Raw genomic sequence first — 23,053 nt, forward strand, 5'->3', positions numbered from 1 at the left:
ATCTGCACTAGTATCGATGATGCCGCAGCTGGAGCAGCAGGAAGTGGAGCGGCTTGCGCTGCAAGTTCCGTAACACAGGCATCTGTTTGTTTAATTTGGTTTGTGAGATGCTGTAATTGCTCCCATATTTTCTCCAAGTGTTCTTGAACTTTTTCGGCAAAAGGAACCGCTTCTGCCGCTGGGTCCATTATGGAATGGCCGGGAACTACTGTTATGTGTCGACGCGGGTTGAGGAGCGGACCTGCGTCAGACAGAACCCAGCGCTACAAATAACCAGAAAAGCGGTTCCAAAAACAATATATACTCAACAAAAATATAAACGCAACACTTTTGGTTTTGCTCCCATTTTGTATGAGATGAACTCAAAGATCTAAAACTTTTTCCACATACACAATATCACCATTTCCCTCAAATATTGTTCACAAACCAGTCAAAATCTGTGATAGTGAGCACTTCTCCTTTGCTGAGATAATCCATCCCACCTCACAGGTGTGCCATACCAAGATGCTGATTAGACACCATGATTAGTGCACAGGTGTGCCTTAGACTGCCCACAATAAAAGGCCACTCTGAAAGGTGCAGTTTTGTTTTATTGGGGGGGGATACCAGTCAGTATCTGGTGTGACCACCATTTGCCTCATGCAGTGCAACACATCTCCTTCGCATCATCCGTGAAGAGAACACCTCACCAACGTGCCAAACGGCAGCGAATGTGAGCATTTGCCCACTCAAATCGGTTACGACGACAAACTGGAGTCAGGTCGAGACCCCGATGAGGACGGCGAGCATGCAGATGAGCTTCCCTGAGACGGTTTCTGACAGTTTGTGCAGAAATTCTTTGGTTATGCAAACCGATTGTTCCAGCAACTGTCCGAGTGGCTGGTCTCAGACGATCTTGGAGGTGAACATGCTGGATGTGGAGGTCCTGGGCTGGTGTGGTTACACGTGGTCTGCGGTTGTGAGGCTGGTTGGATGTACTGCCAAATTCTCTGAAACGCCTTTGGAGACGGCTTATGGTAGAGAAATGAACATTCAATACACGAGCAACAGCTCTGGTTGACATTCCTGCTGTCAGCATGCCAATTGCACGCTCCCTCAAATCTTGTGACATCTGTGGCATTGTGCTGTGTGATAAAACTGCATCTTTCAGAGTGGCCTTTTATTGTGGGCAGTCTAAGGCACACCTGTGCACTAATCATGGTGTCTAATCAGCATCTTGATATGGCACACCTGTGAGGTGGGATGGATTATCTCAGCAAAGGAGAAGTGCTCACTATCACAGATTTAGACTGGTTTGTGAACAATATTTGAGAGAAATGGTGATATTGTATATGTGGAAAAAGTTTTAGATCTTTGAGTTCATCGCATACAAAATGGGAGCAAAACCAAAAGTGTTGCGTTTATATTTTTGTTGAGTGTATTTATTACACCCGCTGTGCATAGAAAGTGTAAAAACAAAAATAGCGTCCTTCTGGTGGAGTGACTGTTGGCACGCTCTCCAGCGCCCGCAAGGATCAAAGCCCGGCGCTCCTGGACCCACTACCACCGCCAAACACCCCCCAGGTGGACACAACAAACTGACTCTCTGTGAAGCAAAGAAGAGGTGAGGTAAGTCAGCAGTTACAACAATATCTTTCAAAAGACACACGCTATCAGCAACACATTCAGGTCTGTATCTTTTTTAACTTTATGCAAATGAGCAGCTTCTCATAACAGGTGGAGGATCACTTATCCGCACGCCACAGCAGTGAGAAGCAAGCTGCACAATTCTCATCACAATTCAAGTATACTGTGTAACAAAACACCAAGTTACTATCAACAATTAGTCAAACACTTAATTACCTTTAATGTGTGCTGACAGCATGTGTCCTCACCCTTCCTTGCTTCACGGGCTCGATGTGTCAAACACAGGCGCGGTCCTCAGCGTCTCACAAACGAACATCACAAGGTCGAGTTCCCGGCAGTTCTGCTTGAATCACACATGACTTAAATGCAGAACGCCATCCAATTATCTGCTTCAGCTGAAAGTCTTTAAGGTTGCATGTGAGCACCCGTCACAGGTGCTACACATGATGTTGATGAGGGTGAGGACTCTTCAGCCAGCACCTTCTCCACAGACAAATCAGTTTCCATGCCACCTGAAGAGCAAAGAAAAGAAAAGAACACCAAAATATCCAGCCACACCCCCCAACACACAACACTTGGACCCAAAAAGAACAATTCTACTCTCATCAGTCCACAAAATATTCCTCCATTTCTCTTTAGGCCAGTTGATGTCCGCTCTCCAATCAACTTTTTATCAAACTACGCTGTTCTTCTGAACAATGTCTTGAACGTCCCATTTTCTTCAGGCTTTCAAAGAGAAAAGCATGTTCAACAGGTGCTGGCTTCATCCTTAAATAGGGGACACCTGATTCACACCTGTTTGTTCCACAAAATTGACAAACTCACTGACTGAATGCCACACTACTATTATTGTGAACACCCCCTTTTCTACTATTTTTTTTCTACTAATAGCCCAATTTCATAGCCTTAAGAGTGTGCATATCATGAATGCTTGGTCTTGTTGGATTTGTGAGAATCTACTGAATCTACTGGTACTTTGTTTCCCATGTAACAATAAGAAATATACTCAAAACCTGGATTAATCTTTTTAGTCACATAGCACTACTATTATTCTGAACACTACTGTATGTGGATCAATCTATCCACCCATCATGACTACATATTGATTGCTGTTACATGTGGCATATGTTGCACTCTGTGCCTTCCACCTTGTAATATCATAGTAAGTGTGCTATACATTATTTGCCCAGTAGGTGTCAGTAGTCTTTATTGACCTGAAAGTGTCAACTCTTTACAGTGAAGCTTCATTTCACTATCTCTAGTCCATGTTCTTCTTTGTGCAATGTTCATTTATATGCAGTATTGAGAGATACTATGAGTGCACACTCAGCAGTTTTATACTTTTTTTTTTTTTGCTGCAGGAGCATCCTGAAGATTCCCAAAGAAACACAAAGGCATGCTGTCCTGAGACATAAATCTGACCATTTTTATTGGTTTAATATCATGTTAAATATATTTGCTGGTGTATATGTTTTTAATTCTACCTGGTTTTTACTGTAATACTGTCCCTCACAAAGTCAAACTATTTTGCACTTTTAAATTTATTCAAAGTCACAGTGAAAAAACAGGCCTGGATTCTGAAGAACTTCTCTCTCACAGCAGCTCCATCCATTCAGAACCAAAAACAATGGACAAACAGTTTTTATAAAGCACAACATGGGCATGCAAAAGCAGACCTTATTTCACAAAATCCTTCCCTTATTGGTCCCTGCGGGCATTCAAGGGAGGTCCTGCCCCCTGCCCATAACCCGCACGATAAGAGGACATATAATTTATATTGTAACATGAATCTCTTTGCTCTAAGTGGTAAAACTGGTTCAATCCAGTTTGACATGCACATTTAAACAAATAGACTAAAAGTATATCAAACTAAGAATTCAACCATTTAAGTAATTACTTAATACCAAAACAAATGACAACAAAATAATATATCTAACAATGTTTTACATAGAAAAGTATAAACTGACTCAGACATGGGGAGAACATAAAAACTCCACACAGAATGGTTAAAGGCAAACCTATTATTCTCACCATGAGGCAACAGTTCTAACTACTAAACCACTGTGCTGCCGCGACTGGAAACAACATAAAAAATATCTCTGATAGACCAAATAAAGTGGGAAGGTAAGGGAGCATCAAGCGAGGCTCTTACCGTTATGACTCACAAAACAAAATGTCTCTTTTTACAAGCAGAGAGTAAATCATAGGAAAAAGAAAACAAAAGTCCCTGAACCAGATCTCAAGCTGTCCAAATGTTTTCCTGGCACTCCCTTCCTCTCCTCCTGCGTTTGTTAACACGAGCAGCTCCTTAATCCTAATCCCTCTACACGTGTCATCATCAATAAGCATTTAGAAGGAGATACCTGATGCAAAGCCAAGGAGGGGCGGATTCAGACTGGAGCCACGCCACACGTACTGTGCATCGAAAACAATGCCAACACACATCAAACAAACCTACTTTATTTCCCTCTGCATCCTTCGCTTTCTGTTTCCTCAACCCGTGCATCTGTCTTTTGATTTTTGTCTTGTAAAAATATTTCATATCTCTGTTTTTCATGTACATAATAGAACTGATGCATTTAAGATTAGTTTTGCCTTCAAAGCACCAAAACAAACAGTTCCTCAAACACATTTTCTCCATTTAGGTTTTTTTTTGTCGCTTTTTATTTTTTATAGCCTTGCATCTCTAAAGCGGTCAGGTGAGCATTGTACTAGTAGGTTTAGCACACGGTGTATGTTTAATCAAAAACAAATAAAATAAGACCTCAGCAGATCTTATTAACTCAAAAAGCGCGCACATGGATTTGTTAGGATGGGGAAGCTTGGTGCTTTGTATCACAGAGATGAACATGAACACGAGATCATCAGTATTACAGCAGGTGAGCAGGATTTACTTAACATAGCTGCTTAACGAACAAAGGATCCCATTAACTGATGTTCTTGCTCTTCTGATTGTATGCATTTTGACAACTTCATTACTATGGATGTAATCAGCAAATAAATCATAGCTTTAATAGGTTTTTAGACTTTCTGCCCTCTTTTATGTGCTCCTATTAAAATGAATTTTAATGGATTTAAAAGTTGATCAGATATGCACCACAAACTATGCCAGTTCATGTTTTAAACTATTTTACATTAGTTACACAGCTTGGAACAGACATTCGTTTAATCTCCCAGGTGGAGAATTTAGTACTGTTTCAAGACAAATAAAAAAATTATTATTTCCTGCAAATACTGTCAATATATCTTTTTTATCTTTTTGTTATCTTTTTGCACATGTGAGAGGCCAAAACAATTTTGGGCTGGGCTGTAATTGGCTTGTTCACCTTGTGATGCAGCAAAATCAGCTCATCTTGTGTGGGCCGCTGAAGAGGAGGTACTGCTGGCCCACTACCACCAGATGGCGCCCTGCTTGGAGTGCAGGCTTTAAGCATGAGAGGGCGCCGGAGCCACTGGGAGTGACAGCTGTCACTCTTCATCAGCACCAGCTGTCACTCAGTCAACTCATCACCATCACCATAAAGGCCGGACTGCAACTCCACCTCCTCGACGGGAAATCAGCTACCTTGGAGGTAATTTTCTCTTCTGTATTTAACGCTGACTAATAGTCTGAACTTCTTTGCAGCCGTTTTCCTGTGGTGTTGCCTTATCTGTGGGATTGGCGTTTGGTGTCATCAGCGACGGCTTCGCTTCACACCCCAACCAGATAAGTGGTTACACAGGAGCTGCACGAGTGTGTGATTGGAGGTGGAGGTGCTCCCTCCTTACTGAACACAGACTGTGGGATTACTGAGTGTGCGTACTCACACTCACGTGTGCTGTTTTTGTTCTCTGCCAGCAGTACCAGGTCTGACAGCTGAAGACGGTGACCACCTGGGGTCCCAGGACTTGGCGGCTCCGGTGTTCTTCAGGTCCGTTGGCGGTGAGGGCCGTGTGGGATCCGGCTCGGTTCTGGACGGGCATCTCCTATCCTCAAGCCTGCCCACATGTCACCCAACGTGTAATTGACTGTAGTCCCAAACTGATTGTTGTCTGTATTCCGTTGTGCACAATTTACAACATTAAATTGTTACTGTTTGGCTTATCCATTGCCCGTTCTTTTATGCCCCCTGTTGTGGGTCCGTGTTCCTACACTTTCACAACACATCTGTGCTCATGAGAAAATCGGATTTCAAGTACACTGTACTTACCATAACAGGATGCAATAAAAATGACTTTTTTGTTTCAGCAAAGAGTTTTCCAATAGCTTATATGAGTCTCAATCACAAAAAACAGCTTTCATGACACTATTGAAGAATCAAAGAAAAAGATGACAAAAACGGAGAAGGAAACCACGTAGATATGATTGTTTGGCAGCTGGTGTGAAGACAAGTTTTTTATAAATTGATTTTCAAAGTGTGGTGAGATTAATGCAAATTACTGATGTATGAAATGCATGAAACCAAATGGTTCTTTAGAATGTTAAACACATCAAACATCACTTCCCTTCAAACCAACAAGAATCCTACTGTCATAATTTAACATTGGCAACTTCTATAGCATCCACTCTCAAATTTCAGAACGCTGTAGGCCACTTTGAAATTGCAAAATCTGACGATTATTTTGATTGACACGTGCTTTAAGTTCAGTTATTTCCATATAATATGCTAAACACTGGCAATCTTGTCTTAACCATATGCTGGACACTCTCTGTGATGTCATTCATAGGTTTTCTTAAGTGCTGGTCTGAAGCAATAAATTACAAAACTGAAAATCAAAGACATTTTTAAACTGATTTATTCTTAATAATCTCTCATAGCCTGCCTGCAGTAAATTCAATGCCCACTAGGTGGCCGGGTCACCTGTGTCCTTTCTGTGTGGAGTTTGCATGTTCTCCCCGTGTTCGCGTAGGTTCTCTCCGGGTGCTCCAGCTTCGTCCCACAAAGACATGCAGGTTAGGAGGATTAGAATCTTAAAATTGGAAATCCTGATTGGCTCCAGCCCCCGTGACCCTTAACTGTAGTAAGCAGTGTTATTATCATGTGTAGAGTAATTCAATCATATTTCCTCCTTTCTACAGCCAGTACATTCTAAATCTAATTTCACTTGGGGGGGAAAACCTCTTAGAAGTCTTCACTTCCTCCATCAACTCTAATCATCCTGTATGTTGGTGTGTTCGAGTGTGTAATGGGGCTAATATGCAGTTAGCCTGTACAAGCCCCAACCGCCAAAGCACAAAGTGTGCAGCATGCGCGTGTGTGTGTGTGTGTGTATTTCTGCAGTTTTAGCTGATCTGGTCTCTGAACATTAGTCTGGCTGGATGCTCCAAAAACACACAGCCGAGGCTGAACAGAGAGCGAGAGCAGGAATGAATGTCGTCATTGCCTTTTAGCTCAGAGTGGGCCTGAGTTCAGCTGGCCACACGGAAACAAACACGCTAGCATGACCAAGCTGCTGTTTTCCACCCTTGAATCGAAGCCGTGTGGAGTCTGTGTGGAGAGAGCAGGAGGGTGGAAGTTGGAAAAACCCTGGCAACCAGTGTTGCCACAGTTACTTTAGTTACATTCAGCGGCTGCCGACAAGTTTTCGTCAGCTGCTGAATGCAACTAATAAAGTAACTAGCAATCTAACTTAGGTACTTTTAAAACTGAGCAATCATAAAAGTAAAAATGTACTTTTTCAAGGAGTAATCAGATTACTTTTTCAAAGTAATTGTGGCAACACTGCTGGCAACAGACCCTCAGCAGCATGCCCGATTTCACTGACTTTGGTCAATAGAGGAAATATGATATTATGACAGATTACAAACAACTTTATGGAGTCCCACAAATCACAGGCCCACCATAGACTCTCAGACATGACATGGCAAGAAGTACAAGTGAAGATCTTGAAAAACAAAAATTGTCATTATGTAATAAAATACTGCTACTTGACCTACATATCGAGTAATGACCAAAAATGCATTTATTCCACAAATACAATATTATCAAGAACTAATATAGGCCCTGGAGATCCACTGAACCCCTGGACTGGGACACCAGCACATCACAGGATACCTCCGCTCTGTCCATTGACAGAAGAAGTGTCTTGTTCAGGGACAAAGACAGGTAGCAAGACAGGGAATTGAACCCAGTTCTACATATTGGTAGCCCAACTCCTTATCCCACTGAGCTATTAGCAGGGTTTATAGCCCTAGTTCAGATGCATCGCCACATTCACCACACTACAGGACAGCCATGGGTCCTGGATGGCGCCACCCAAGCAGACAACGTGTTCATCCTCATCTCTCAAAATTATCAATCTATCTGCACATGGGCAGGTGAATCGTGGGCCTCCCCTGGACCTTTTCCAGTAAGTGTCCTCAATACTACAGCACCTGCAAGATGGATTATGACCAGAGAAGCATGCCACATGGGTAAAATGTCATAGCTAACATTCCCTCACAATGCAAGTGATACTCTTAAACTTAGTCTTCCTAAGTAACCATTTGTTGACACAAAGACATTTCAGTGGTACCCAAAGACCCTCCAAGGAGACCTAATACCAAAGATTGTTGTTGCCAACAATGGAACTGGCGGCATGTTTTGACATTCAGAGCAGATGTTGCCATCACTCACTAGTGTGCAAGCCTTCAACCAACCATACAATAAAATAGGAAGAATGAGAACCCTAAAGACTTTCATTCTGTTGCAACGGCATTGACATCAGCAAATATCTCTGTCGAGGGGCCTCATGAGTCCATAACTTTAATCAAACTGAAGAAATTAGATCACTCGTGCTAACGTGATACAGATGGCTCCAGGACTAAACCACATTGTGATGGTTGAGAGTCTTTCTACAACCCCTGGCAAAAATTATGGAATCACCGGCCTCGGAGGATGTTCATTCAGTTGTTTAATTTTGTAGAAAAAAAGCAGCTCACAGACATGACACAAAACTAAAGTCATTTCAAATGGCAACTTTCTGGCTTTAAGAAACACTATAAGAAATCAGGAAAAAAATTGTGGCAGTCAGTAACAGTTACTTTTTTAGACCAAGCAGAGGGAAAAAAAAATATGGAATCACTCAATTCTGAGGAAAAAAATATGGAATCATGAAAAACAAAAGAACGCTCCAACACATCACTAGTATTTTGTTGCACCACCTCTGGCTTTTATAACAGCTTGCAGTCTCTGAAGCATGGACTTAATGAGTGACAAACAGTACTCTTCATCAATCTGGCTCCAACTTTCTCTGATTGCTGTTGCCAGATCAGCTTTGCAGGTTGGAGCCTTGTCATGGGCCATTTTCTTCAACTTCCAGCAAAGATTTTCAATTGGATTAAGATCCGGACTATTTGCAGGCCATGACATTGACCCTATGTGTCTTTTTGCAAGGAATGTTTTCACAGTTTTTGCTCTATGGCAAGATGCATTATCATCTTGAAAAATGATTTCATCATCTTCAAACATCCTTTCAATTGATGGGATAAGAAAAGTGTTCAAAATATCAACATAAACTTGTGCATTTATTGATGATGTAATGACAGCCATCTCCCCAGTGCCTTTACCTGACATGCAGCCCCATATCATCAATGACTGTGGAAATTTACATGGTCTCTTCAGGCGGTCATCTTTATAAATCTCATTGGAACGGCACTAAACAAAGTTCCAGCATCATCACCTTGCCCAATGCAGATTTGAGATTCATCACTGAATATGATCATCATCCACAGTCCATGATTGCTTTTCCTTGGCCCACTGTAACCTTGTTTTTTTTTCTGTTTAGGTGTTAATGATGGCTTTCGTTTAGCTTTTCTGTATGTAAATCCCATTTCCTTTAGGCAGTTTCTTACAATTCGGTCACAGACGTTGACTCCAGTTTCCTCCCATTCATTCCTCATTTGTTTTGTTGTGCATTTTCGATTTTTGAGACATATTGCTTTAAGTTTTCTGTCTTGACGCTTTGATGTCTTCCTTGGTCTACCAGTATGTTTGCCTTTAACAGCCTTCCCATGTTGTTTGTATTTGGTCCAGAGTTTAGACACAGCTGACTGTGAACAACCAACATCTTTTGCAACATCGCGTGATGATTTACCCTCTTTTAAGAGTTTGATAATCCTCTCCTTTGTTTCAACTGACATCTCTCATGTTGGAGCCATGATTCATGTCAGTCCACTTGGTGCAACAGCTCTCCAAGGTGTGATTACTCCTTTTTAGATGCAGACTAACGAGCAGATCTGATTTGATGCAGGTGTTAGTTTTGAGGATGAAAATTTACAGGGTGATTCCATAATTTATTCCTCAGAATTGAGTGAGTCCATATTTTTTTCCCTCTGCTTGGTCTAAAAAGTAACCGTTACGGACTGCCACAATTATTTTTCCTGATTTCTTATAGTGTTTCTTAAAGCCAGAAAGTTGCCATTTGAAATGACTTTAGTTTTGTGTCATGTCTGTGATCTGCTTTTTTTCTACAAAATTAAACAACTGAATGAACATCCTCCGAGGCCGGTGATTCCATAATTATTGCCAGGGGTTGTATATAGCTAAACAAACATGTTGACAATGAAAACAGAAAAATTGTAAGGTTTAGTTACTGTTAGCATCTTCGGTGTCACATATGTACAAATCAATGCATAAACATAGCAAACTGTTTGCTGTTGCTCGGATACAGTGCTACCAACAGACTGTGGGTTTGCCAAAGTTAGAGAACATGGTTTTATTTCATGTCAGCAATACGTTGGATAATCGTGACCAATAGCAGGATTTACAAAAACATTCAATCCATGACCACACCACACCAGCATGCTACTTATTCTTATGTGAGTGTATACATGGATCCAAATGTTACGTCAAACATAATGGAGGTTGTCAAGTAAACACTAATAACCACAGGGAAATAGAAGCAAGAAATGTTACTGATTCACTCAACTGTTTAAAAAAACAACAACAACAAAAAAAGAAACAAAAACATGTTTTTTTTAATGAGTTAAATTGAATAATTTTAAGGGCTTGCTTTTTGGTTTATTGCATCATCATCTTCTGTTTTGGGTCTTGTTTTCAAAGATACAGTTGCTTGTTTCTTCTCTCAGTTAATCTGACAACACTACTTGCTAACTGTCATAAACTTTAATACAAGAAGAAGATGACTACAAGGTTACCTTGCAGAAAACTGTACAATTCTTCATTGGATTGTCAATACCAGTCATTCCTGGGATTCAACAATCACTTGAATAATCACGAGAAATAAGAACCCAACAGCATAACCCTCTCAGGACCTAAAAATAATTTCAATAATAACCAGGACCTCCACCTGAGAGAAAGACAACATGAATGCGACTCACGTGGTTTGGAAGAGAGAACTCTTTGAATATTTATCCTACATCACAAATGACTTTAAAACCCTCCTCTGTTTATTTCCATCTCCTCCTTTCTGAATGCTAAAAATGTAATTTGAAAAATCAATACAGGCTAAAGGCTTTTAACTGCATTTAGCTAGCTAATCAGAGATTCACAAAAACAATCCACGTGACCATTTCTGGTTCTGCAAGACAACAGCGTCACCTCATCCCTCTGCTCTTAGTGCTTACATCATGCTGTAAATGTTATTGATCTTTTCATTATCTGCCAATGGCAATTACTGTGCTCTGTGGTTCGACAGAGATAGATTGCTTCCAGTCAAAAGCTTCACTACACCCCACCATAACAGCTCAGTGGATAAAGAAACTTTTAAGATGTATGGCACAAGCAACAGGGACGCCTTACTGATGAGGTAAGTCCTTAAAGGGTGAGTGCTCCTTACAAAGTCACAAAGCTGCACTCACATTATTGTGGTACAAGACATTTTAATGCATCTCATCTATTACGGTGTATATCATGCATTGTGGCAAACTTGTCTTAACCATATGCTGGACACTCTCTGTGATGTCAATCATAGGTTTTCTGAAGTGCTGGTTTGAAGCTCAAATGGACCAGATCCAAATGTTGCCATGTTGGCAGTGCCTAACTCCGCCTAACTCCTGACCAACCCATAAATGTGTAAGGAGATGAAGCATGCGAGAGACCAGTGTGACCTGGATGGGAAAAATGAATGGATGAACTCCCCATCCCTGAGTTACCAAACAACACAGATGTGTATGCACAAACAATAAGTGAAGAGGTTTTGGAGGAGAGGATAATACTAATAATTGATAACATTTATTCCCTCTTATGTTCATTTACAAACATGTGACTGTGCATCTTGGAAAAACATCAAGGTCTTTTGCCCATAAGTGATATATTAGCTTTTCAAAATACTGTGTCATAGCCACAATCTTAAATATTCAAACTGAATTGATGTGTCATGCTTCTTTCCTTCTTCACTGAGTCACCTTCCTCCACCCACAATGTTAGTGGACTGATGCATGGCTTCTCCAGCTTCCAAGAAATATATAACAAACATTACGGGAGGAAGAAACATCAGCAATCATGGCTAGAGATGTCATTACTGTTCCGCCTTTAGTTTAAAAATGCTGTCTCACTGAGCAAAGTGATTGCAATGAACCTACAGTACAACAAGGAATAAATACGTAACATTCTTCTTGTCACATCAAGCAGAACCACACCAATCGGAGCGTTGCTCCTTCCTCTGCTTTGATTGTCGCCGCTGTCGATTGTCTGCTCTGAATGTCAAAACATGCCGCCAATTCCACAATGTTGGAGCAAAGTGATTAAATACCACACAAGGTCCAAATCTATGTTGACAAGACTGTCAAACACAGTATGACCCAGCTGTCCTGTTTATGTTCCTAATGGAATTATTAGTGCAGATGGCAGCAGTGTGTTCTCCAAAGTACAAATAACATGAAAATGAATGTGAAGAAGTAGTAAGTCCCATGTAGGCCCTGAGGCCCATTGGTGCCAGAGCTTATCTCCAGATTCTGAAGCAGATAAGAGTCTGCGATTCCCCCTGGGTGGGATTCAAGTCCAATGCAAGTTATTTCCCCAGCAAAAACTGGTACCCAATTTCAGCTGGGTGCACTGAGACAATACAGAAGGACACGGACAGGTAGCGTGATATGGTACTGAACCCATGTTTACATCTGGGTAGCCCAAATCTTACCCACTGTTCTGCCTGTTCAACAAATATCAACAGGAGGCAACATAAAAATATTTAATAAAAATTATCCTGGACATGTATAAGGCTGATAATGCAGCTGTCTTGTTCTTGAACCAGAATCAAATCAACCAATCAATTAAAACAGCTCACTTTAAAACTTTTAAAACTTATGTACTGAGCATCCTCACGGTCAGTAATTTTCACTGTGGCAATCAACTACGTGTAAATCACTTTGGGAGATTAAGAGGATAAACAAACTAAAGCACAACTTTTGTGTCCTGATATGTTTGTAAACAAAAACAACCAGTTGTGTTGCTGACCCAACAATGCTGCCACCACTGGGATTTCAGTAATCAGAAAAGTAGCAGGGGCTCACCTATAGATAGAACAAAATTTAATGCTTTTAATATCACACATTAAACACCTTTGTTAGGGTACAGACATGAAAAAGAGCCAGCTGTTACTGACACACACAAACTATGGCTGTCAAGGGAAAATAAATTAAAATAATCAATATGCTGTTCAATAAGACGGGGGTCCTTGGTGGCTCTTGGTGAAACTAGATCATGCTCATATTCAAACATATATGCAATACACTCATTTAAGATGTCCAGTTTCAATTTAGGGAGAAAATCAGACAAATTTTATTCAAATGATCATGGAGATATTGCCCCCTGATCCTCATCCCTCAGTCTTTTCCAGGCCTGACAGTATTGCTTCCACAGCCTACGGACTATGCTAAAAACACAAGTAGTACCAACAAACAAACAAACAAACAACCAAAAACAAACAAACAAAACAGTATGTTAAAGAACGTCCTGATCAGGAAAATCCCCACCAGCATTCAGCCAGCTTAAGAACATCCTGCAGGAGAACACATGAATCCAACGGCAACAACTGAGAGAAAAACTGATCAGAACACAGAGGATCCACCAACAACTACAGACGTACAAGATGTCATCACTCACAGACAGTGATGCCAAAATATCAAAGTTGTACATAAACCTTTTAATGTCTTTGGTGTCAACTTTAGCTAGTCACCTGCTAAGTGGCAGAGAAAGTGTGGAAGGAGAAGACGAGTTTAGGTTTTACCATTGCAGAACTGCAGCAGTGAGGAGGTGTCATACAGGCTGCTGTAGCTGGAAAAGCCGTCCTCCATTCTCAAGCTCTGCTGCCTCTGTCCTCTCCTGTCCTCCCTTCTTTCGCCTCCTCTCCGTCTTTCTGGTGACTCCGCCGTTATCCCTCACCAAGCGCTCCCTCCATTCACTCCGCTCGGGTCAGGCTCCCTGGGCGAGTCGCCATGGCAACGCATTCACTCTGATTATGTCATGTGAACTCCAACCCCTCGTCTTCTTCGCTTCCTCCCTCCTCGCTTCTCAAAACAATATTTTAAAAATAGTAAATTGCTCCTGAGCTAAAAAGGAAGAAACGAGGAAACCGGGTAGAGAAAGTTTCGGGTCTGCCGATGGTTTGTTTTCCTCCTCCCTGTCTTCTGTCGTGTCTTCGGCGGAGGCAGCTGTGTGTCATTAGGGGCAGATCTGCGGCACAAAAACAGCTTAAAGAGGGTTTGAGCTCAGAGTGCAGACAGCCAGGCACTTACAGTGTGTCAGCGCGTGTGCACGCCGGCGTGCACGCGTGTGTGTGTTTGGATAATGCTCGGGACAGCCCCGCCCTCCGCTGTCACAGTGCTGACGAGTCAGCGCGCAAGGGGGCCGGGCCTGTCCGGTAGCTCCTCCCCCTCCTCTGTGAGAGAAGAGCAGAGTGAAAAGGAAGGATTAGCAAAAGGAAAAGAAGAATGAGGAAAACCACATTAATACTACTAAAATGACAAAGGTAGTGTGAGTCTGTACTGGATTCTATTAAAATAAAAAAATCAATATTTTATGTCTATGGGCAAGGCACCGCCTAGTTGTATATGACAAAATTCCCATAAGGGCATTTTCTCCTTGTCAATTATAATTTTATATTTTAATAATCCTTAAAAATGAGGGCTGCAACCAGGAATGTTTTGCAATATTGTCTAATGCAGCCCTTCCCAAACTTAAGCGCGCTAGGGGCCAATTTGAAATCTGAAAATAGTCTTGAGGCCCAACCAAGCCTTTAATCACAACTTCGATCAACACTAGGCTAAGATGAAGCATTTCCATATCATCTATTTATCTATTGAATGGTGTTAAAAGATGTCAGATAAATAAAGAACAACACATAATTTACAGTATATCCAGAAAGTATTCACAGCGCTCCTCTTTTTCCACATTCTGTTATGTTACAGCCTTATTCCAAAATGGAGCAAATTCATTTTTTTCCCTCTATGACCTCTAATTCTACTCCCAACACCCCATAATGACAACATGAAAAAAGGTTTTTGAAATTCTTGAAAAATTATTAAAAATAAAAAACTAAGAAATCACATGTACGCAAATACTGTGGCAGACATTCAACACATAATGGGCATTGTGGACATAATTCACCATACCAAGTGTCATCTCCTGCGGTTAGAGTGTGTTCCCTGTTTTGCATGCGATAACACAGTGAGATGTGTGAAGCACATATCAAAGTGTCTCAGCCCCTTTCATGTTTTCTCGTCAGGACCCCTGTGTGAATAAAGGGTGATGTTTGTTCCTGTTTCCCGTCAGGACCTCTGTGTGGGGTAATGGGTGATGTTTGTTCCTGTTTCCCGTTGGGACATCTGTGTGGGTAATGGGCGATGTTAGTTTCTGTTATGCCTATAGTCCAGGAGTCAAACCCCTAAATTTTGATGAACCTTGTTTTGTCGGATAAAGTTTTTTTCTCTGTTGATTCATGTAGCCTAGGGATAGGTAAACAAGAATTAGGGGGGTGCTCAGTGATATCTCTTGGGCAACTTTGGATATTAACCCCTTTCTGTTGGATACACTCCATTTCTGTAGAAAGTCAATTTTCTCCATTTCGCAAAAGAAGTGAGTTAATAAAAGGCTTAAATATGCTTGGGTTTTTGAGTGTGTCCAAATAATTTTTAATTCCTTAATTAGGTCAATTAACCATTTTCTAGTCATTTGTGTTAGTAGTAGCCTGGGTGTCATCAGCTGAGCGTACCAGTTTAATTTGGTCACTCAATCTTACTATAGACACCACTTAACTGCAGTTTTTCCTGTTGAAGCATGTTTGCCATTCCATTGTTTAAGTTTTCAATTCAGTAAAAGAAGTCATATCTTACGTTTCGTCAGTTTCAAAGGCAACAAATGTAAGTACATACACTATAGCAGAACTAGAATGATACCGTTATTTCTGGCGCTGCATTATAAGCGCTGTAACTAGGTTTAAGGATATGATTCCTTCTTTATGTTCTCTAATGCCATATAACAACACAGTGCAGAGTAGCTACCTAAACTCTGTAAGGGAGATAGAGTATCTCGTCAATAGTTTTACATCCTCATTGAAGACAACTTTGGATGCTGTATCTCCTCTGAAAAAGAGAGCTTTAAATCAGAAGTGTCTGACTCCGTGGTATAACTCTCAAACTCGTAGCTTAAAGCAGATAACCCGTAAGTTGGAGAGGAAATGGCGTCTCACTAATTTAGAAGATCTTCACTTAGCCTGGAAAAAGAGTCTGTTGCTCTATAAAAAAGCCCTCCGTAAAGCTAGGACATCTTTCTACTCATCACTAATTGAAGAAAATAAGAACAACCCCAGGTTTCTTTTCAGCACTGTAGCCAGGCTGACAAAGAGTCAGAGCTCTATTGAGCTGAGTATTCCATTAACTTTAACTAGTAATGACTTCATGACTTTCTTTGCTAACAAAATTTTAACTATTAGAGAAAAAATTACTCATAACCATCCCAAAGACGTATCGTTATCTTTGGCTGCTTTCAGTGATGCCGGTATTTGGTTAGACTCTTTCTCTCCGATTGTTCTGTCTGAGTTATTTTCATTAGTTACTTCATCCAAACCATCAACATGTTTATTAGACCCCATTCCTACCAGGCTGCTCAAGGAAGCCCTACCATTATTTAATGCTTCGATCTTAAATATGATCAATCTATCTTTGTTAGTTGGCTATGTACCACAGGCTTTTAAGGTGGCAGTAATTAAACCATTACTTAAAAAGCCATCACTTGACCCAGCTATCTTAGCTAATTATAGGCCAATCTCCAACCTTCCTTTTCTCTCAAAAATTCTTGAAAGGGTAGTTGTAAAACAGCTAACTGATCATCTGCAGAGGAATGGTCTATTTGAAGAGTTTCAGTCAGGTTTTAGAATTCATCATAGTACAGAAACAGCATTAGTGAAGGTTACAAATGATCTTCTTATGGCCTCGGACAGTGGACTCATCTCTGTGCTTGTTCTGTTAGACCTCAGTGCTGCTTTTGATACTGTTGACCATAAAATTTTATTACAGAGATTAGAGCATGCCATAGGTATTAAAGGCACTGCGCTGCGGTGGTTTGAATCATATTTGTCTAATAGATTACAATTTGTTCATGTAAATGGGGAATCTTCTTCACAGACTAAAGTTAATTATGGAGTTCCACAAGGTTCTGTGCTAGGACCAATTTTATTCACTTTATATATGCTTCCCTTAGGCAGTATTATTAGACGGTATTGCTTAAATTTTCATTGTTACGCAGATGATACCCAGCTTTATCTATCCATGAAGCCAGAGGACACACACCAATTAGCTAAACTGCAGGATTGTCTTACAGACATAAAGACATGGATGACCTCTAATTTCCTGCTTTTAAACTCAGATAAAACTGAAGTTATTGTACTTGGCCCCACAAATCTTAGAAACATGGTGTCTAACCAGATCCTTACTCTGGATGGCATTACCCTGACCTCTAGTAATACTGTGAGAAATCTTGGAGTCATTTTTGATCAGGATATGTCATTCAAAGCGCATATTAAACAAATATGTAGGACTGCTTTTTTGCATTTACGCAATATCTCTAAAATCAGAAAGGTCTTGTCTCAGAGTGATGCTGAAAAACTAATTCATGCATTTATTTCCTCTAGGCTGGACTATTGTAATTCATTATTATCAGGTTGTCCTAAAAGTTCCCTAAAAAGCCTTCAGTTAATTCAAAATGCTGCAGCTAGAGTACTGACGGGGACTAGAAGGAGAGAGCATATCTCACCCATATTGGCCTCTCTTCATTGGCTTCCTGTTAATTCTAGAATAGAATTTAAAATTATTCTTCTTACTTATAAGGTTTTGAATAATCAGGTCCCATCTTATCTTAGGGACCTCGTAGTACCATATCACCCCAATAGAGCGCTTCGCTCTCAGACTGCAGGCTTACTTGTAGTTCCTAGGGTTTGTAAGAGTAGAATGGGAGGCAGAGCCTTCAGCTTTCAGGCTCCTCTCCTGTGGAACCAGCTCCCAATTCAGATCAGGGAGACAGACACCCTCTCTACTTTTAAGATTAGGCTTAAAACTTTCCTTTTTGCTAAAGCTTATAGTTAGGGCTGGATCAGGTGACCCTGAACCATCCCTTAGTTATGCTGCTATAGACGTAGACTGCTGGGGGGTTCCCATGATGCACTGTTTCTTTCTCTTTTGCTCTGTATGCACCACTCTGCATTTAATCATTAGTGATCGATCTCTGCTCCCCTCCACAGCATGTCTTTTTCCTGGTTCTCTCCCTCAGCCCCAACCAGTCCCAGCAGAAGACTGCCCCTCCCTGAGCCTGGTTCTGCTGGAGGTTTCTTCCTGTTAAAAGGGAGTTTTTCCTTCCCACTGTAGCCAAGTGCTTGCTCACAGGGGGTCGTTTTGACCGTTGGGGTTTTACATCATTATTGTATGGCCTTGCCTTACAATATAAAGCGCCTTGGGGCAACTGTTTGTTGTGATTTGGCGCTATATAAAAAAAATTGATTGATTGATTGATTGATTTCTCCGATACCCTCATTGTGGTTTTTAAAGCCATAATAATAATCAGCTTAAGCGAACATCTTTAATTGGTGTGTGCTGCCATCTTTTAGCAGATCACCAAACTTACTGCATCATCTCTGTTGTGTGCTAGTTCCTCTGAGGTTTGTTCATGAATACATATAAACAAGAGTTCAATTACCTCAATTTTCAGAAATAAAATTTTGCTTTGAAACCCTGAACAGATTATGCATGTAAGAAAAATATTTCTACAGCTGACTCTAGTGTGAATATAACACTGAAGATCAGGTGAACCTTGGTAGCTTCATGATAAGAGCAACATCCGGATAATCTAGAGACCCTGGTTAATTCCAACTTTTTTTTCCCGGTGTTTCTATGCGTTATCATTATCACGTATGTGTGATGCCTTGAGTGGGTAAAAGACCATATTGGTAAACAATAAAGGGTTTTTCCTTTTTACAGATTTGAAAGTTGGTACTGTTGCAGACTTTGTCATGAAGTTCAATAAAAGAATAGCCTCCTACATGACCAGCAGTAATGTCTATCTCATTCTTGACAGATATTATGAGTACAGCATAAAGTCCACTATGAAAGATGGCAGGGAGACGGGTGTTACTAGGAAGCATCATTTGCTTCGGACAACAAAGTTGCCTGCACAGAAGGTTGTCATGTCTTCTGTTGAAAACAAGAAACAGTTGATCCATATCCTCTGTGAAGAGCTGACACAAGACAGGATTTTTGATCTTCAGAGTACTAGACCACAAGTTGGTAGTGACTGGGGAGGATCCTTGCCCTGTTGAAATCAGAAAGAAAGAAAGAAGGACTCGATTTGATCTTGAAACTCACCAGGAAGAAGCTGATGTCATAATTGTCCAACAAGTGCTGAAGTGTGTCAGGGAGGCCCAGCAAATATCTGTGATTTCATATGATACTGATGTATTTGTTTTGCTACTTCATCACTACCAAATGGCAGGACTGGAACTGCCACTTACCTTGGAATCCCCTAGCAAGGAAAGGGCAATACTGGATATCAAGTTGACACTGGCTAAGCATAAGGAAATAGTTAAGAACCTTCTTCCTGCGCATGCTATATCGGGATGTGACACATTGGCATGTTACTTTGGAAATGGACAAGGGAAAGTCATCAAAACCCTGAAAGATGGATATGATCTGTCAGCAGTAGGGAATATGGATGCACCAACCATCAGCAAGTAATTGGTAAAGCAACAAGTTTCATCTCAGCGTGTTATGGCACAAGGGACAGCACAGACATGTCTCACACACGACTTCTGATGTGGGGAATAAAGAATGGCAAAGGCCATTCATCTTCACCAAACGTGGCTACTCTTCCACCAACAAGAGAGGCCTTTATAGAAAACGTGAAGTGGGCACATTTTCAGGCAATGTTGTGGCAAAATGTCAATGTTGACCCTATGAAATTGGACCCAGAAGCATTTGGTTGGAAGAAGGACACAGACAACAAATCATTGACTCCAATCACTTTACCGGACAACACAAAACCTGCCCCAGACTACTTCTTGGAAATGATCCGATGTGGCTAACACCAAGAGATGTAGATGTAAACCCTTACCTTGTACAATGTTTTGTGCATGCTTCAAGGTAGGATGCTCAAGACAGCAGTAGCCTGAACTAGCCATCATGCATAGCATTGTGTTTAACGCCATTGTGTTAAATACAATACAATGGTGAACAGGCCAGTAAGGCTAAAAACATACATTATATCCTATTCCAGAAGAGATGGCACTTTTTGACTGTTGGTTACCTGTTGTCTGAAAATCTTGCAGATATTTTGACAAATTCACCATTGGAAATGGCTGGAAAAGGGTTAATTCATTCAGTTTTGATCAACATTTTATTCAGCACTACTGCAATTTCTGTAAAATTATGTGAATAAATATCAGAGAAGGAAAACTTGATGCATTTGATATGAGTTTTTACCAAGGAAATGTGTGAACTAGGCGTTATGTCATGATTTGACCGTGTTGGGTATAAAGGGGTTAATATCCAGAGTTGCCCAAGGGATATCACCGAGCACCCCTCTGATTCTTATCAAGCTACCCTGAGGCTACAAAAATCAACAGAGAAAAAAACTTTATCCAACAAAACCAGGTTTGACCCCACGACTCCTGGACTACTATGACAAAACGCTGACATGTGTGAAGTGCAGCCCAAAGCATCTCGGCCACACAGCATGATGCTGCCACCACCATGTTTTACTGTAGGGATGGTGCCTGGTTTCCTCCAAACATGACACCTGGCATTCACGCCTGAGTTCAATCTTTGTCTTATCAGACCAGAAAATTTTGTTTTTCATGATCTCAGAGTCCTTTGGGTGCCTTCTGGCAAACTCCAGGTGGGCTGCCATGTGCCTTTTACTAAGGAGTGGCTAATGTCTGGTCACTCTACCATAAAGGGCTGATTGGTGGATTTCTGCAGAGATGGTTGCCCTTCTGGAAGGATCCCTCGTTCCACAAAGGAATGCTCCAGCTCTAAGAGATTGACAATCAGGTTCTTGGTCACCTCCCTGACTAAGGTCCTTCTTCTTGATCGCTCAGGAAGAGTCCTGGTGGATCTGAACATCTTCCATTTACAAATGATAGAGGCCACTGTGCTCACTGGGAGCTTCAAAACAGGAGAAATGTTTCTATACCCTTCCCCAGATTTGTGCCTCAAGACAATCCTGTCTCAGAGGTCTACAGACAATTCCTTTGACTTCTTGCTTGGTTTGTGCTCTGACATGCACTGTCAACTGTGGGACCTTATATGTAGACAGGTGTGTGCCTTTGCTGGTGTGACAGAGGCCAATAGGAGTCACTGTGCAACAGCTGTCAGTAAACCTCACTCCCTCAACAGCCAAAGGACTCTCTGGCCACAGGGTCAAGGCCGGGGTTTAACCTTCTCGTTCTGGTGAGTTCACGTCCCAAGTCAACACAACATAATGCAGAAAGTAAAGCCACTACACTGGAGAGATTACATCTCCCAACTGGCTTGGGAATGCCTAATGATCTAGGCCAGTACTTACTTTAAATGCATTAAGATGCTACCCTAATTCTAAATGTCATAGGGGGTTCAGTGTTTCTAGAAGAATCATCCGGGTCTCTGGATCCTATTCCAGCCCACATTAGCCATGAAAAGGAGTACGTGTCTGACAGGTCACATGTTTATAACAAGACTAATTCTACATGTACTTGAAGCAAGGGTAGTGTCATCGATTAGCCCAATCTGCTTGTCTTTGACCTGTAACTATGCCCAAAGAAAAAACATTTAGAGAGTTGGAGGACCTTCTTTATCTTCTTCTTAATCTTATTAGTTTTATTTGCTTAATTAGATTTCAGGCATCAAGATTTATGTCATACTCCAAGGCACCAAATCAAACAGCCACCATCAAGACCATGAACCTCCATACAAACCCCAGTTTAATCTCAAACACTGGCTGTAATGGTGTCACACGGGGACCCAGTTCAAGAGCCCAAACGCCAGGGTTTCCATCTCCTCTGTCTGTGGCACCAAACACTAGTGAATGGTGCCAGAGGATCACTGCTGCTGTGGCGAAACACGATTATGATTGTGTCCTCTGTGAGGCTTATCTACTGCACTGCAGACTGCTCAGAGACAGAGGCATCCTTAAAACAAGGACAAGAGGGGGAGAGAATAAAAGCAGAATTGTAGGGGATTGAGGTAAGAGCAAAATAAATGGGGTAGAGGGGGAAGGGGCAGATGGAGAACACAGAAAAAGAAAGAGCACTTGAGGAGAGCAGGGATCGAATTAAAAAGCGAGTGAGGGTGGGAATTTAGCGAGGGAAACTGAGGATACCCTCTAAAAAAAAACCCTGGAAATGGAGCGCTTCTTAATTGTGATCAGAGGTTTTTGTTTAAAGGCTCTTGTGCATGTTGAGGGGATCACTGCATTATTTAGAATTCAAGCTTGTAGGGGAAAATTATAAGACTAAAGAAAGCAGAATCTGTGTCCCATATTCATGTCGGGAACACTCCCCTCTTCTCTTTGACCACAAGACAAAGCTGACGATATTGCACAAAAAGCGAGACGTTCCAAGAAGCACAGCGTGAGAAATCGCCGAAAGACTGTTTCACTGTTCACCGAGTAGTTCTGCAGATGACTTACAATCTGTTTTGCAAGGATTCTTCCTCACTCCATTCCAGAAATCAGCTAGTTTTGACCTTTAACAAGAAAATGAAGGTGCAGAGGATAATGACGGTTTTTAATTATCCATCTCGGAAAAAGCGAGAAGTTTGCTGCAGCTGGACTTCAAGATGTTTCATCACCTCTTCAAGTGACCTCTTCAAGATGTTTTTTTTTTTTTTTAAGAAAAAATGTAAACCTTTTATAAAAAGAACCAGAGCACCAATGACGCACAGCTCCTCCGGGTTTATTCTCCAAACTATTTCCCCACATGTGCAGCTAAAGAAAATGATGACATTCTGCAAATGTAATTCTTTACTATTAGCTATAAATGTTTTCAT

The 23,053-nt window shown here is 41.2% G+C and overlaps 1 protein-coding gene across 1 annotated transcript in view; it reads right to left on the bottom strand.

The window, feature by feature from the left end:
• eml1 (EMAP like 1) overlaps window positions 1-14,306 on the bottom strand; it is a 141,411-nt gene extending 127,105 nt beyond the window's left edge. The window contains exon 1 of the mRNA XM_034194961.1: window positions 13,774-14,306. Coding sequence (XP_034050852.1) covers window positions 13,774-13,840 — 67 coding nt within the window. The 5' untranslated portion in view covers window positions 13,841-14,306. The remainder of the gene's footprint in view (window positions 1-13,773) is intronic.
• Window positions 14,307-23,053: the final 8,747 nt, after the last annotated feature.

Source organism: Thalassophryne amazonica, chromosome 19, assembly GCF_902500255.1.
Source record: "Thalassophryne amazonica chromosome 19, fThaAma1.1, whole genome shotgun sequence".
In the NCBI taxonomy this organism is placed as follows: domain Eukaryota; kingdom Metazoa; phylum Chordata; class Actinopteri; order Batrachoidiformes; family Batrachoididae; genus Thalassophryne; species Thalassophryne amazonica.